Source organism: Penicillium expansum (assembly GCF_000769745.1).
Source record: "Penicillium expansum strain MD-8 chromosome Unknown contig313, whole genome shotgun sequence".
In the NCBI taxonomy this organism is placed as follows: Eukaryota; Fungi; Ascomycota; class Eurotiomycetes; order Eurotiales; family Aspergillaceae; genus Penicillium; species Penicillium expansum.
The window spans coordinates 113,028-128,496 of record NW_015971264.1 but is presented as its reverse complement, the minus strand read 5'-3'; the positions used below and the strand labels follow the sequence as shown (position 1 = coordinate 128,496).

The following is a 15,469-nucleotide window of genomic DNA, read 5'->3' as shown; positions in this document are numbered from 1 at the left end:
TTTGAGGTGATGGATAGGACAATATATGGGACAGAATATCGGATGGACCCTCCGATGCATACTGAAGTCGGGAGGGGCAAGTCAACCTGGTGGGGACTGCATTCTAAATGATTCGACCTCAGCCATGCCGAACAGTATTGGATTATCTCTTTGGTCCGGTTTCTTAATTTGATTACTATCTTGACTAAAAAATGATATAAGAATATAGTCACTTCATTTTAAAAATTGATTTCATTGATCATCATCAGAATGAACTTCCAAGGTTCTCATAAAGCAGTAAAAACGCCATGTGGAATGCACCCAGCTGTACGCAAAGAAAAATGCAACAAAAAAAAAGTGCAGCAAGACAGCCCGTGGGCTGCTAAGTAAAGACAAAACAATCTATGTAGCCTCCGAAAAGGAAAACCAGGAAAGACTCAAGTATCACTTGCTGCTGCTGAAAGCATTGCCAATGCGACGCTTCAACTCCGCAATCATAGCGATCTGAGAGTCCTTAGTACGGCCAACAGCCTCTGTGTTCTCCACGGCGCGACGAAGCAAGAAGCCCATGCATTCCTGAACTGAGCCCCAGGTCAACAGCTTGAAGACGTTGGGGGCATCCATGGGGGTAGCACCGACGCTGTCCTCGGCACTCTCGAATCCTTGGAGCAGTTCACAGCTAACCTCGTCGGCCATACCCTGAAGCTGAGCATAGCTAAGATCAACGCCGTAATCCTCGCCGCGGGTAGCTTGCTGCATGCGCAGAGCATGAGCCTTGCGAACAGACTCACGGTTGTGAGTAGCAATGATGACATTCACGGGCGGGAGTTCGGTAGGGGTGTCCTTGGAGGGGGCCTTGAGCATGGAGTTGTACTTGCGAGTGAGAAGGGACTCGACGACTTGATCATAGCACTCATCGGTCTCCTCCTTCTCAGCCCAGACGACGTGGCGGGGCTCAGTCTTCATGTAGGCGCCGCGGACGAGCTTGACGCCAAGTGTGTATCCCTCAGCACGAGCAGTCTCGAGGTGGCGGGCCAGAGTGGCAGGGGTAGAGCGCAGGTAGGCCTGGTAAGTTCCATAGAAGATGGCACGTCCGGGGGTCTGCGAGTTGCAGTATTTCTGATATTTCATGATCCAGGCCTCGATTCCAGGCTGCACAGCCTGCTCTTCGGCGTCGACCAGAAGGCGGACGCCACGGGAAATGGCGAGATCACAGACCTTCAGGATGGAGTTATCCATGTTTTCTGTGGGCATAGTCTGCGACTGCAACAGGCGAAGGGCATCGGTACCCATTCCAGTAAACTTCAAAGCGACGAAGTCACCGGGTTGAGCCATGTCAACTGTCTGCAGGGTGCCTTCCATCCAAATCTGAATCTCAGCCAGAGCAGCCTTGACGTCATAAGCAGCATTCGAGTTCTCGTCGACGAGAACCTCTCGGGCATATCCCAGGAGTACGCCACGGCATCCGAGGGCTTTGATTTGGTTGATCGAATGTTGCACTTCGAGTTTGTTCTCGCCAGCGTTAAATTGTTTATAAATGGTGTGCTTGACAAGCATATTCAGCAATGGGTTTTTGGAGACATCCCAGAACGCATTGCGAGGATGGGCCAACAAAGACAGGGTGTAGATGCATGGCTTGAGAAGTAGAGATGACGAGGAAACGGAGAGAACTAGCAACGAGCGTAGAACAGATGACAATGGCAGCTTAGCCAGGGGTGCTGTCAGTGCCTTGCGTGGTAGCGGAGGTGGGGCCTTTGTGGTTGATTGCCACATGTTGGAGGCTGAAACTGAGGCGACTGAAGATCGAGAGTTGCTGGTGCCGCTCACCAGTCGGGTGGTCTGGGCGGCGGCCTTGAGGGGCACACGCACGGCAGGTGCAGCCTTCATAGCTGGCAGTTGAAATATGGCAGTGTGAGATGTTTATTAGAGGATGGAGGGGGGGAGTAGCTCTGAAGTAAATCAAAGGTGAAAGGACTTGGAATAAATGGTAGAAGAAGCAGAAGAGCCACGGTTGAAGGCGACCTTTTAGATATGGCGATTATGTATGTGGAACTCATTGGGTAAGAGGTAAAGAGCCGGTGGCAACCGCCAGGGACCGGTACGGTCAGCTGGCCCATCTTAACGGGCCGGGAGGGCCTGGTAGTTCTTATGTGCTACAATCCATGGGTTGGCATTACTATTATTCATGTTCTGCTTGAATTATACCAACATTTAGAATAGAAGATTATAACGCTACGAACAACTATGAGAGTACGATCGGGTAGGGAGATCATGTCCGAGCGAGATTGAATGACGCTTTGATATTCGCCTCTTTACCCTTGCAATCTGCAATAGTTCGCAGATATTCAACCCTGCCGAACGGTCACGGGCCGGTTTGATATTGGCTGCCCACCGATAAGCGATAAGGAAATCTGACCGGGCCGGTATTTCTGCACGCGTGACTGGCCTCCGCTTACTTTCGGTTTAGTCCCAAAAGACCTTTTTGTTTAAAAAAAAAAAGATGCTTCAATGTATTCCCAGGTGGATATGCATTCCAAGCTTTTGTCTGATTTTATTTGGGAGCCACACCTAGGCAGGTCCGCCTATTTTACCCCAGATTTCACCCCTCCCAAGATACACACCACGTGATTCCAATGGCAAACGGGAGGCAAATGTTTAAAGTCAATTTGGTGCACCAATCGCAAGCTACCCGGGTGCTTACCATAAAGAAGGTTTGGACTAAGCAATAGAACAACGCTAGAAGGTTGGAGGAATATTTATCGAGAGACAATGTGTCAAAGGTAAGATAAGAGCAATCTGACATGTGAGTGCAAAGATACGCATGAAATGAAAAACGCGGCAAGGCAGGAGCCAGCGAGACCGAGCTAGAACTAAAAGGTAATGTGGGCGCCAATCATCTACAAAAACTTAATCAAAAGCCCCCATAATGGCCCGGTCTTGTTGATTTCTTTTGGATATTGGGCATTCGTTCCCTGTATGTTGTAGACGTTTTTAACGTTTTTATTATCTTGCTAGAGAACGTTTTCTCCAATTAGAGGACACTACCATGGCGTATATTTTTATCTCATCGGAAGGGCGTTCCCGAAAAGATAACAGTTTCAGGGCTATAGAATAGTAAGCTTAGTATAATAACCCTAAGAGCAGTCTTTCCCCGGATATCCCAAGTGGCTTTATAGGTTTCTACGCTACCTAGAATTTCCCGTGTCGCTGTATATCTTCTCTTTGATCTAGATTGGCCAACATTCCTACCTTTTCTCTGCCTTCGCGTATCATGAAAGACGACTCACCCAAAAGCCTCGAGGCTGGGGATCGTCCCGAGTCCCCGTACGATGACCCAAAAGCCATGAATGGAGAGATCACTCGCGTTCACAACTCAAACACTCAGCGAGGTTTGAGCTCGCGCCATGTTCAATTCCTGGCTCTAGGTGGTTGTATCGGCACCGGTCTTTTTGTCGGCAGTGGCGCAGCGCTCTCAACAGTTGGACCTGGTAAGAATCAGCGTGCGAATCATACATTTGATATGGGGGGCTAATGTGTGATAGCTCCTTTGCTCATGGGTTATATTGTGATGTCAATTATTGTATACTTTGTCATGAACATGCTCGGTGAAATGACAACCTACCTCCCCATCCAGGGTGTTTCTACACCTTATTTGATCACTCGGTTTACGGAGCCCAGTCTTGGATTTGCTATTGGTATGTCGAACCTACCTTGAAAGATGGAATACCCCCAATGCTAATTTAAATGCATACAGGATACAATTACTGGTAATTATTCATTCTGTCAAGGTCTGCGCACGTCAAACTAATCAATGCTACTATTTAGGTATTCATTTGCAATGTTGTTGGCATCAGAAGTCACTGCATGTGGCCTTGTCATCGAGTATTGGGATTCACCAGTCAACGTGGGTGTATGGATCGCAATCGTTCTCCTTCGTGAGTACACAATGTGCCAACAGTCCAGTGTTTACGACATCCTCTAACGCAATTTACTCTAGTCGTTCTCCTTCTAAACATTATCGCGGTCTCTTGGTACGGTGAAGCTGAATTCTGGTTCGCATCACTCAAGATCATTGCAATCCTCGGTCTAATCATCTTGGGTATCGTACTTTTCTTCGGCGGAGGTCCTAACCACGACCGTCTCGGCTTCCGATACTGGAAAACGCCAGGCGCATTCGTGGAGCCCTACTTGGTGCCGAGCATCAGCACTGGCCGCTTTTTGGCATTCTGGACCTCTATGATCAAGTGCGGATTCTCCTTCATTTTCTCTCCAGAGCTTATCACTGCTGCCGCCGGTGAGGCTGAGTCGCCACGTCGCAACATTCCCAAGGCGTCGAAGCGGTTTATCTACCGTCTGTTCGCATTTTACGTCTTGGGTAGCTTGGTCATTGGTGTGACGGTCGCATACAACGACAAGAACCTTCTGCAGGGTGTTGCGAGCGGTGGTTCTGGTGCTGGTGCCAGTCCATTCGTTGTCGGCATTCAAAATGCTGGTATTACTGGATTGAACCACGTTATCAACGCTGCAATTCTTACCTCTGCCTGTTCCTCGGGTAATTCTTGGCTCTTTGCTGGGTCTCGCACACTTTACTCGCTCGCCGGTGAGGGCCAGGCTCCTGCAATTTTCCTTCGCTGCAACAAGAATGGTGTCCCTTACAATGCTGTACTAGCCACTTGGGCAATTGGTCTACTCTCGTTCTTGAACCTGTCTAACTCAGGTTCCACTGTGTTTTATTGGTTTACCAATATCACTACAATCGGAGGCTTCCTCGCTTGGGTCATCGTGGCAGTGGCATACTTGGTACGTTATATTGCCTTTTTCTGTTCCTTTCATGGATTATCTTACTAACAATTTGTCTTTTAGCGTTTCCGCAGTGCTTTAGATTTCCACGGGCTGCTCAAGTCGCGGCCCTTCATTACTCCCTTCCAGCCGTACGGTGCTTACTTCGTGATGGCCTTTGTATCGCTACTGGCTATTACCAATGGCTATACCGTATTCTGGCCAGGCCAATTCACCGCGTCAGACTTCCTGGTTTCCTACATTGTCTTCGTGATCTTCTTCGTGCTGTACTTCGGCCACAAGTTCTATTACAAGACGCCATGGATAGTTAAGGTGTCAGAGCTTGACATTTTCAGCGGCAAGGATGAGATCGACCGACTTGAAGAAGAGGAGATCGAACCGCAGCCACGCAACTGGCTTGAGCGAGTGTGGTGGTGGATCGCATAGAGTATTTTTGGTCTGTTGTTATTTTTGGAACCCTCCTATTTGGATGGTGCTTTTACTGTGCACATGATACCACGTGGTAGCAATATATATATTAGAATATATCAATAAAGAAAATTATAATTATTACTTTGTGGATTTTGTACATTGTATGGAGTACCTAACTATGAAGTATGTATACATTTAGTATCGATCAGTGGGTTTGACTGTATATTGTTTTTTCCCTCTAAAGTACTCCGTACCTTAATCGCCGCTATCAAGCTTATCTATATTTGTGGGGAATGTCAATTATTTATCCTTTCTTGACTAATAAGAACTTGAATTTATAAAGAGGATTAAAGACCAAATTGATTTCTTGACAAACCCGCGTTGATATGACCAGATAGACGCCGGCCCGGTGGGATCCACCCGGGACAACAACCGGCCACTGCTGATTGGCTGGACCTTCAGCCAGTCCCAGGCGTTGTACAGTGCAGCTATGAGCTTCTGACCGGTAGTAGCCGGCCTTTTTCATCGTAGTTCTTCCCCGCGCGTACTTCTTCTCCAAATATTCTCTGTTTGATTCTTGGAAGAAGTCGATTCATTGCTTCATTTCAAACACCATAATGATGTCCTCTATTCTGCGTACCCGCGCGCCCATTTCGCGCCTCGCATGCCGCATTCCAAGCTCCAGCACACGCTCCGTGGGCACTTATGCCACTTTCAAGGTGCCCCAAATTGACAATGAACCTAACGTAAGTTCGGTATTGGAATTGAGGTTTTATTTGATCACTCGGACTAATTTTGAACTTTAAGAAACATTATATTCCCGGTACCCCAGATCGCAAGGGTCTCGAGGAGGCTTTGGCCAACTACAAACAGAAAGCCCCTCTGAACGTTCCTCTGGTTGTTGCGGGCAAGGAGGTAAGGCTTAGCAAAAATAGATGTACAAAAACCACAATTTCTAACATTCAATCTCACAGCTCAAGGGATATGAAACCTTCACCCAGTCTAACCCCGCAACTCATGCTCCTGTGGCAACTTATTCCAACGCGTCGAAGGCCGATGTTCAGTCCGCCATTGATTCGGCTCTCGCCGCTCGCAAGTCTTGGGCCGATACTCCTTTCTCCGAGCGTGCTAGCATTTTCCTCAAGGCCGCTGATCTTATTGCGACCAAGTACCGCTACGATATTATGGCCTTGACTATGCACGGACAGGGCAAGAACGCATGGCAAGCCGAGATCGATTCCGCCGCTGAGCTCTGCGATTTCTTCCGATTCGGTGTGAAGTATGCGGAAGAGCTTTACGCACAGCAGCCTGCTCACAACGCTACCGGTGTGTGGAACCGTCTTGAGTACCGCCCTCTTGAGGGTTTCGTGTACGCTATCAGCCCCTTCAACTTCACCGCAATCGGCGGTAACTTGGCCGGTGCACCCGCTCTGATGGGTAACGTCGTTATCTGGAAGCCCTCGCCTTCCGCGATTGCCTCCAACTGGCTCGTGCACCAGATCCTTCTGGAGGCCGGTCTTCCTAAGGACGTCATCCAGTTCGTTCCTGGTGACGCTGCTGAGGTGACCAGCACCGTCCTTGAAAGCCGCGACTTCGCCGCTCTTCACTTCACCGGAAGCACTGATGTCTTCCGCATGCTGTACGGTAAGATCTCACAGGGTGTGGCCGACGGTAAGTACCGCAGCTACCCTCGCATTGTGGGTGAGACTGGTGGCAAGAACTTCCACTTGGTACACAAGTCCGCGGATGTCCGCAACGCCGCAGTCCAGACCGTGCGCGGTGCTTTCGAATTCCAGGGCCAGAAGTGCAGCGCCACCTCCCGTGCCTACATTGCCTCTTCGATCGCCGAGGATTTCGCCCAGCAGGTCGTCGCTGAGGTGCAGAAGATTAACGTCGGCGAGCCATCCGAGTTTACCAACTTCTGCGGCCCGGTCATCCACGAAGCCTCATTCAACAAGCTGTCCGGTGTCATTGAGGAGGCCAAGAATGACCCCGAGCTTGAGCTGCTCGTCGGTGGAACATACGACTCTTCCAAGGGATGGTACATCCAGCCTACGGTCTACCGCACCTCCAACCCCGACCACCCTCTGCTTTCCCGCGAGCTTTTCGGTCCCATCCTGGTCATTCACTCCTACAACGACGCCACCGAGGCAGACTTCACCAAGATTTGTGACAAGATCGATAGCACCAGCACCTACGCTCTGACTGGATCTATCTTCGCCCAGGATCGTGCGGCTGTCCAGGTCGCCGATGAGGCTCTCCGCAACGCCGCTGGTAACTTCTACATCAACTGCAAGAGCACCGGTGCCGTTGTTGGCCAGCAGCCCTTCGGTGGTGCGCGTGCTAGCGGTACCAACGACAAGGCCGGTAGTGCCAACCTGATGTCCCGTTTCGTCAGCTTGCGCTCCATTAAGGAGGAGTACGTTCCCACATACACCGTTGCATACCCCAGCAACGCTAACTAATGGATAATGGCCCCCCATCCACGACCTTCAAGTTGATATTGCGTGCTTTATGATCTCATTGGCGTCAATCTTGCATCCCACCCCGGCGTTTTCTTAAATTGTGTCTACAAATTCCCACAGAATCTTCAAAATGTGTATTTATTTCCAGTCTTAAAAGACAATATGCCAAATGTACCAGCTAAAACTTCTTCATAAACAATATACCATCATAAACATTTCGCAGGCAATTTGACCCCCTCAATCCGTCGCACAATTCTTCAAAAATCTCTGCATACTATCCATAGCCTTCGCAGCAAAAGACCCCATCTCGTACTTCTTCCCAGTTCCCTGCGGGCCACTATCAAAGATCTCCATCGAGAACCAACCCCGGAACCCCGTCTTCAGCACTGCCCTCGCAACATCCTCAATAGGCAAATACCCGCCGTCATACGGCATAGGCCTATAATCATGACTCCAACGACCCCTCGCCCTCAGCCCACCAATCGTCTTGTCCTCCAACGGCGGCGACACCTTATACGCATCCGAGATCTGCAGCAGATAGATCTTATCGCCGGGCACAGAGCGTGCAAGCTCATCCATGCTCGCACTAAACCGCTTCTGTAGCTCGGACTGCGAGACGGATTCAATCAGACCAGACTCGGTAGTCGGATCACCCCATTCACTGCCCGCAGTCTGGAACGTGTCCAAACACAAGCCGCAATTCGGGCGATCGACGGCCTTCACTATCTCCCAAACTTCCTTCCACCCGGGCGCGTGGGTCGACCAGCACCAGTTCTCGTAGGCGAGGCGGAAATTGCGTTTTGCGAGGATTTCGGACAAGAGGCGCAAATCGGCGATGATCACGTCGCGTTCTTTCTTGATTAAGTGTTCTGGTGTGTCTGTTGCTCCGACCTGAATATGGTATTAGCTGGTTGCTCTCATGATCTTTGAAGTGTTCAACATATATATATCGCTGCCATACATACCTGCAACATATCTGTACCCACAGCATGCATAATCTCCATCCAACCTGTCGCTCTAGCAAATGCCTCCTCACGATCCACGGAGCCCTTGACCCAGCCTTCGAAGTTTGCAAATGGCTGCAACATCATGATTTTCAATCTGTGCTCTTCACATAGTTTGCGGATTTCCACGGCCACCGGCATAATTGCGGGATAGTCATCCGGCGCGATTGGTTTACCTGTGATTTGTGCGCCATAGTCTAGGATGTCTGGGAAGGAGAGCTCGATTGCTCTAAAGCCTGCTTCACTGATTGCTTCGAGGCGGCGCGGGAGTGTGTCGTTTGGGCTGCAGCCGATTGAGCAGGAAGCGTATGAGAGGGGGATTTTTTGGAGGCTTGCGTGGGGGATTGACATCTTTATTTTCTTTTCCTTCCTTCTAACAACCGTCAGGCAAAATTAGTATGGTGTATCGTGACCTTGTTGGGGACTGTTGACATCGGCGAAAACATATAATTCACTGGATGTCTGGGGAGAGAGCTTCTATGAAAGATTGCTATGCTTGGTACCATTAGGTATATATTTGCCTCATTTGTTTCCGTTTTGCCCATTTCTTCTTCATTCTGTTTTCATTGTGATGTAATGTTGGATTCTGCTCTCGGTTAGGGCTTGTGTCGTCAGCGGAGTATCATATCAGCCCATATCGAGCTTGGCCACAATTTGAGTCTTCCATAGACCCTACATTCATTAATTTTGCATCATTTGCCCCTTCTGGTCAAACTTGCTATGTATGAAAGAGGAAGCGCACGCCGTTGGCTAGTTCGTGGCGTTTCTGATTGCATATTGACAACGTCCCGGACCCCAGATCCGATCGCCACAAGCTTCTCGTTCAAGAAGAGCGAAAGTCATCCCAGACATCTTCATGCGAATATCTGCCACATATTTTGCCCTTGCGCTTTGAATCGCGACCTCCGAGTGAGCCAGCCTTATAGAATACGACCAATTCACAATGCCGCTCCCCATCAAAAGCATCGGCGTGGTCGGAGCCGGAAACATGGGCTCTATGATGACCCTCCGTTTTGCTGAGCTCGGCCTCGAAGTCTCAGTGTGGGATATAGAAAAGAAGAACGTCGACGAAGTGGTGCACTACGCAAGAGATGACAAGAGCATCACAGGCCGAGTTGAAGGCTTCTACGACATCAACAAATTCGCCAAGAGCCTCGAGGGAAAGTCCGACCGGAAACTATTCATGTTTTCCATCACGCACGGCGAGCCCGCAGACGAAGTACTACGCATGTTGAAACCCGATCTGAAAGAGGGTGATATCATCCTCGACGGTGGAAACGAGAACTACCGAAACACCGAGCGGCGCCAGAAAGAGTGTGCCGCCATCGGCGTCGCTTGGATTGGAATGGGCGTATCGGGTGGGTATCAGTCTGCAAGACGGGGACCAAGTCTCTCACCTGGCGGAGATGCCAAAGCCATCGAGCGCGTTATGCCATTTCTGGAGTCGTATGCGGCCCATGATCCCAAATCTGGGACTCCGTGCGTGAAGCGCATGGGTCCCGGTGGATCGGGACACTACATCAAGATGGTTCATAATGGCATCGAGGGTGGGATGCTTTCTGTTCTTGCTGAAACATGGCAATACATGCATGAGGGACTGGCCATGGAACATGGCAGAATTGGAGATATCTTCGCCAAATGGAATGAGTCTGGCGAGTTGCGAGGTAACTACCTAATTAACATCGGCGCTGATATGTTACGTACAAAAAGAACGCCCAAAGGTGACCGCAAAGGCGAGGGAGCTAGTCGGGATGATGGATATGTGCTCGATGATGTCCTTGACAAGGTCGTTCAGGACGACGATAACACCGAAGGTACTCCACTTTGGTGTCTCATGGAGTCTGCCGCCCGGCATGTCTCTTGTCCGACGTTAGCGGCCGCTCATTACATGCGAATTTCAAGTGGAAACCGCATAGAGCGAGCGCGAGCTGCGAAGAAGCTAGAGATGCCCATGCCGAAACCGATCGAGGGAACGCGGGACCACGCAGTGATCATCGAGAACCTACGACAAGCTGTATACTGCTCGTTCCTAGCATCGTTCTGTCAGGGACTGGAGCTCATTTCCCGGGCTTCTATAGACGAAGGCTGGAATGTCAATTTGGGCGACTGTCTGCAGATCTGGCGAGCGGGATGTATCATTAAGTCCGAACACATCGCGGATATATTGCAGCCGCCGCTGGCAGCCCATAATGAGGTGACCAACACCAAGTTCGTGGATGCGGTCGCGCATGAGTTGCGCCAGAACTTCCATAGTCTCAAGCAGGTTGTCATGGAGGGGACCATGTTTGATCAGTATATTCCGGCGCTCTCGGCTACTCTGGAATATCTCAAGTATGAGGGTGGATTGGCACTGCCGACTAAGTTCATGGAGGCGCAGCTGGATTACTTCGGTGCACACAACTATAACAAGCCTGGTATTCCAGGTGAAGATCCAGGGCCGGTTTACAAGGGTCCTCATCATTATGAGTGGTTGCCAGCTTAGATTGGTTCGAGTATTTTACTCCCGACTCTGTCACCCAAGTTGTATTTATCTTTCCAAATTGTACATGTATCCAAATGCACAAAAGAATATCTTCAAAACGTTCTTGACCATAATAAATCACGACCTTGATAGACACGTAGAGCTAGGTGTTGTAGATGTGCCTTAAAGATTTATAGATCGCCTAAAAAGGTATGTGGCCGCCTCAGGAACCCACAGCACGTGGGTCGATCGACAACCAATCGGAGAGGCGCATATTGGCCGCAGCCTCAGAAATTTGAAGATGGCGCAAGATGCGCTGGATCTTAGGCTTACGTTCATTTTCTTCTATATCAAAACCATTCCGTCGAATTGAGTCCCCGAAACAGCTCGCTCGCAGAATGGCTTCTCTCCCTACCACATACGACGGTACGTGTGCTTCTGCTTTTCTCACATCACTACCCCTCATACCCCCACTTCGATAGAAAGCTGACGATAGTGAATCTGACAGGCCCCGTCCGAATCGCTGTCATCGGCGGCACCGGTCTGCGCGAGTTGCCCGGCTTCACTCAGGTGGCTTCGCTGGATATCACAACTCCCTGGGGCGTTCCTTCCTCGCCCATCACTATTCTGCACCATGAGTGTAAGCACAACAACAAGGTTGTCGCCATCGCCTTCCTGAGCCGCCACGGCTTGCACCACCAGATCGCTCCCCATGAGGTTCCCGCCCGTGCCAACATCGCCGCGCTGCGCTCTATCGGTGTCCGCAGCATCATTGCTTTCTCCGCCGTCGGCAGTCTCCAGGAGGAGATTAAGCCCCGTGACTTTGTCATCCCCGACCAGGTGATTGATCGTACCAAGGGCGTGCGCCCGTGGACTTTCTTCGAGGGCGGTATTGTCGCTCACGTCCCCTTCGGTGACCCCTTCGATGAGGGTATCGCCAAGGTGGTGCGCGAGTGCGGACACAGCCTCGAGGGTGATGGTGTCGTCCTGCACGACCGTGGTACTCTGATCTGCATGGGTATGTAAAGCCGTAACCTCTTCTCACGATAGAACATCGCTAACCATGTCTTTTAAAATATACAGAGGGCCCCCAGTTCTCCACTCGCGCTGAGAGCAAGATGTACCGCTCATGGGGCGGCAGCGTCATTAACATGTCCGTCCTCCCTGAGGGCAAGCTCGCCCGCGAGGCCGAGATCGCTTACCAGATGATCTGCATGTCCACGGACTATGACTGCTGGCACGAGACCACCGCCGACGTCACTGTCGAGATGGTCATGGGTAACATGAAGTCTAACGCCGATAACGCTCGCCGTTTCATTACTGCTGTCCTTGATTCCCTTGCCAGCGATGAGCACTCCGAGCTCGTCCAGGCTAAGCACCTGGCTGGTGGTATTAAGTTCGGTGTTAGCACCCCTCAGGCTAACTGGAAACCCGAGGCTAAGGAGAAGCTGGACTGGCTTTTCCCTGGCTACTGGTAGATATAGAGGTTTGGGGATTGAGGCAGATATTGATTTGCCTTGTCACTTGACGTACATCTGATGATAGCATATATGCATTATAGTTCTAGAATACCGACATGATAGGCATGAATGACATGTGAATCTAGAATGATATGACTTCACGTTCAGTTGATTCCACTTGTTTTAGAACTAACCAATATTTTTGTGCGGGACAAAATATATATCAAAGGCTCTGGTTCAAGTTAGTATACTAAAATGGAGTAGAAGCTTCTAGTAGTCCGGCAGTCAAGGTGTGCACCGTGGCACCAGAGCTACCAGGAAAGCAATACATGTTTGCAAATGATATCTCTATGCGGAAGTTCCTTGATATTAGATGGCAGGGCGTTAAATTAAGCCCGAAAGATTACCACATTTGGTGCGTCGTTGCGGCATACAAATTGTATACATCAAGGGATCCGTTAAATCTCCATGACAGGCCAATCCTACCAATTCACTCTCCCTGTCTTGGCTCAGCTTCTGGGAACAAACGTCCAATTACCCCCCGGCAGCCTACTAGCCACACCACCGGCCCCAAGTGCAACCCTGACCCCATTGGCGCTGATCAAGGTCCCGTTCTCCCCTGAGAAAACAACGTCCCCTGTAGTGCCAATGGGCGTGCTGAAGCGCAGATGCTGGTACGTCCCATCTCGCACCTCAAAATCAATTGCAAATGTGCCAAGCTTCGTGACGAAACCCGCATCGACAGATGTCAGATTGCCAGGCTGTGGAGCGATGGACCATGTCGCTCCCGCCGCGGACTTCAGCCGTAGCCCAGCGGCGTAGTTCATGAGAACGGATGTCGGGCCAGTAGACCAACCGTGCGCATGCGACACGCGGAGGTCGTTAGTGTACGGTTCGTACTGCAGCGACCCATCGGATGAATAGCCCTCGATGAAGGTTGAGTTGGTCATGCGTGGGTCATCCATCATAAAGCCCCATTCTAGACGGAGTAAATCCAACGCGGAGTTGGGGCTCCCAGCGATGTAGTGCGCTTGCAGCTCAAACCCACTGATGAAAGGTGATATAGTCCGTCCGGCTTCCGGGGCAGGCGCACCGTATTTTCCCCAGCGGTTGCGCAGAGACTGGGAGATTCGTCGGATCTGGGATATTGACTGGGTTAGGTTGGACTTCACAACCCAGACGTTGCCATCTTGTGGGTAGAGGGTCGTGGTCTCGTTGTCACGGAAGAGGCCGGTGCTGTTATCCCAGAGGTGCAGGTTCGCGGCAGCCTTGATATTTCTTGCTTTGGAGGCCCATACATGCTGGACAGAGGTGTCGTTGAGAACGGCTGCCAGGTTCAGACCTTGGTTCAGGACATAGTGGAGGAGGGAGTTGGCTTCGATGTTCTAGTCCTGTTAGCTTTTACTTTGCTTCTCTCTGAATCATATTTCTATGTGACACTAGCAGGAGGGAAATGGTAACATACATGACCACCCATTCCAAAACGTAGCCAGTCTGAACTAGCAGTGATATTAGCCAGGCCGGTGGCGTCGACACTTGACAGCGCATAGTCGACGCCTCGTTTGAACTGATTCCAGTGCCGAGACAACCAGTCCAGGTCGCCGGAATAAAGATAGTACAGAGCAAGGCCGTTGAGACTATGACAGTGGTACGTGAAGCTGATGGTATCAGCAAAAGGGCGGACTAGCATATGGTAGACGGCCGTCTTCCTTTTGCAAACCGAACAGTAGCTCCAGTGCCACCCTTACGCTATATAGGTCGTACGTGCTCACGCCGATCGCCTCTAGTGAGATGGACATATCGCCGGGCCATATCAATCGATCTCTCTTAGCGCCATCGGTGAGAACGCTGCTGCCATTTGAAATAGTGTAGTTGGTCCACCACGGAACGGTCTCCGGGAGCGCAATGGTCTGCGTGCTGTTGATTATGTGGTACCACGGAAGAGCGTTGCCCATGGCTGGGTTAATGGTCGACAGTTGGTTTGTATATGCTCCGGCATACCAGATCCGATTTAGCAAGTCATCGTTAGAGTGGAAATAACCGGTGTATGCGCGCAGGTTCTGCGTTGGTGCGGCTGTGAAGTTGACCGTCACGCGATTCACAGATACCGCCGCCGTCGTATTGCTAACCAAAGTCATGTACCGGAAGCCGCCTCTGTTGTGCTTTTCTGCTGCTGTGTAGGTACTAGGTCCACCTGCGATGGAGAACCAAAGAGGGCTGTCAAATCCTGCGTCCGCTGTGGCGTCGCAAGCCTGCTCACTGATGTATAGGCTTGATTCAGAAAAAGTGACACCAATGAATGCATCAGAAGAAGCAGAAGCGATGTCGATGGAAACTATCCCGGCAACATTCTTCTGGAAATCAAAGGTTACTGATGAGGGGCCATTGAAGACAGCTGGGCGCATGTCACTAGCATTGGTCAGAGCTGCTGGAGTTGTGACGGAGCCATTTACGCCGACTACCGCTGGGGGAATCAAAATTCTCGAGGACGGTGCATAAATATACTCGGCATAGGGTACAGCCAAACAAGCTGGAACGAAAAAGAAGGGGATAATTGACCTCATACTGAATGGTTTAAGCCACGTTACAGACTGAGCATTCGACTAAGTATTTATGCTGGCGGGCATAGTGGTCTTCATGTATCCAGATGCACCCATAAAGGGATATCGGGCTAACATTACCACGAGGTGAATAGTTTAACCCCGCAAAAATCGGCTATAATACCAGCCATTTCTGTGCCGATCGCGATGATCTCTTTTAAGGCGGAGGCCGGGGGCTTGCTCAACCGAAGACCGAATTGGTCATACATATTCTTTAGAGAAAGTTTCCAAGCTTCACGGATATTTATGGCTAGGAACCTGCCCTATGAAGGGCAGACCATTCAGCATT

General features: G+C 50.4%; 7 protein-coding genes across 7 annotated transcripts; 4 read left to right on the top strand and 3 right to left on the bottom strand.

Annotated features, from left to right (window-relative positions):
- Positions 1 to 423: 423 nt before the first annotated feature.
- On the bottom strand, positions 424 to 1,866 carry PEX2_092200 (proline dehydrogenase family protein; the record flags this gene model as incomplete). Its single annotated transcript, XM_016746490.1, has 1 exon — positions 424 to 1,866. One exon carries the CDS (start codon positions 1,864 to 1,866, stop codon positions 424 to 426), a length of 1,443 nt encoding a protein of 480 aa, XP_016600206.1.
- A 1,384-nt stretch (positions 1,867 to 3,250) lies between these two features.
- PEX2_092190 (Amino acid/polyamine transporter I) lies at positions 3,251 to 5,205 on the top strand (the record flags this gene model as incomplete). Its single annotated transcript, XM_016746489.1, has 6 exons — positions 3,251 to 3,467; positions 3,522 to 3,674; positions 3,734 to 3,746; positions 3,805 to 3,914; positions 3,977 to 4,779; positions 4,843 to 5,205. The coding sequence occupies 6 exons, from the start codon at positions 3,251 to 3,253 to the stop codon at positions 5,203 to 5,205; spliced, it is 1,659 nt and encodes a 552-aa protein (XP_016600205.1).
- A 602-nt stretch (positions 5,206 to 5,807) lies between these two features.
- prnC (delta-1-pyrroline-5-carboxylate dehydrogenase prnC) lies at positions 5,808 to 7,655 on the top strand (the record flags this gene model as incomplete). The annotated part of the gene is made up of 3 exons (XM_016746488.1): positions 5,808 to 5,936; positions 5,998 to 6,105; positions 6,165 to 7,655. The coding sequence occupies 3 exons, from the start codon at positions 5,808 to 5,810 to the stop codon at positions 7,653 to 7,655; spliced, it is 1,728 nt and encodes a 575-aa protein (XP_016600204.1).
- A 237-nt stretch (positions 7,656 to 7,892) lies between these two features.
- PEX2_092170 (sugar phosphate isomerase/epimerase family protein) lies at positions 7,893 to 9,010 on the bottom strand (the record flags this gene model as incomplete). The annotated part of the gene is made up of 2 exons (XM_016746487.1): positions 7,893 to 8,546; positions 8,621 to 9,010. The coding sequence occupies 2 exons, from the start codon at positions 9,008 to 9,010 to the stop codon at positions 7,893 to 7,895; spliced, it is 1,044 nt and encodes a 347-aa protein (XP_016600203.1).
- Positions 9,011 to 9,602: 592 nt separating this feature from the next.
- On the top strand, positions 9,603 to 11,141 carry PEX2_092160 (6-phosphogluconate dehydrogenase, decarboxylating; the record flags this gene model as incomplete). Its single annotated transcript, XM_016746486.1, has 1 exon — positions 9,603 to 11,141. The coding sequence occupies one exon, from the start codon at positions 9,603 to 9,605 to the stop codon at positions 11,139 to 11,141; it is 1,539 nt and encodes a 512-aa protein (XP_016600202.1).
- A 377-nt stretch (positions 11,142 to 11,518) lies between these two features.
- Positions 11,519 to 12,598, top strand: PEX2_092150 (S-methyl-5-thioadenosine phosphorylase; the record flags this gene model as incomplete). The annotated part of the gene is made up of 3 exons (XM_016746485.1): positions 11,519 to 11,546; positions 11,629 to 12,138; positions 12,204 to 12,598. 3 exons carry the CDS (start codon positions 11,519 to 11,521, stop codon positions 12,596 to 12,598), a joined length of 933 nt encoding a protein of 310 aa, XP_016600201.1.
- A 491-nt stretch (positions 12,599 to 13,089) lies between these two features.
- Positions 13,090 to 15,144, bottom strand: PEX2_092140 (putative alpha-L-rhamnosidase A; the record flags this gene model as incomplete). The annotated part of the gene is made up of 3 exons (XM_016746484.1): positions 13,090 to 13,965; positions 14,046 to 14,289; positions 14,345 to 15,144. 3 exons carry the CDS (start codon positions 15,142 to 15,144, stop codon positions 13,090 to 13,092), a joined length of 1,920 nt encoding a protein of 639 aa, XP_016600200.1.
- Between the last annotated feature and the right edge of the window lie 325 nt (positions 15,145 to 15,469).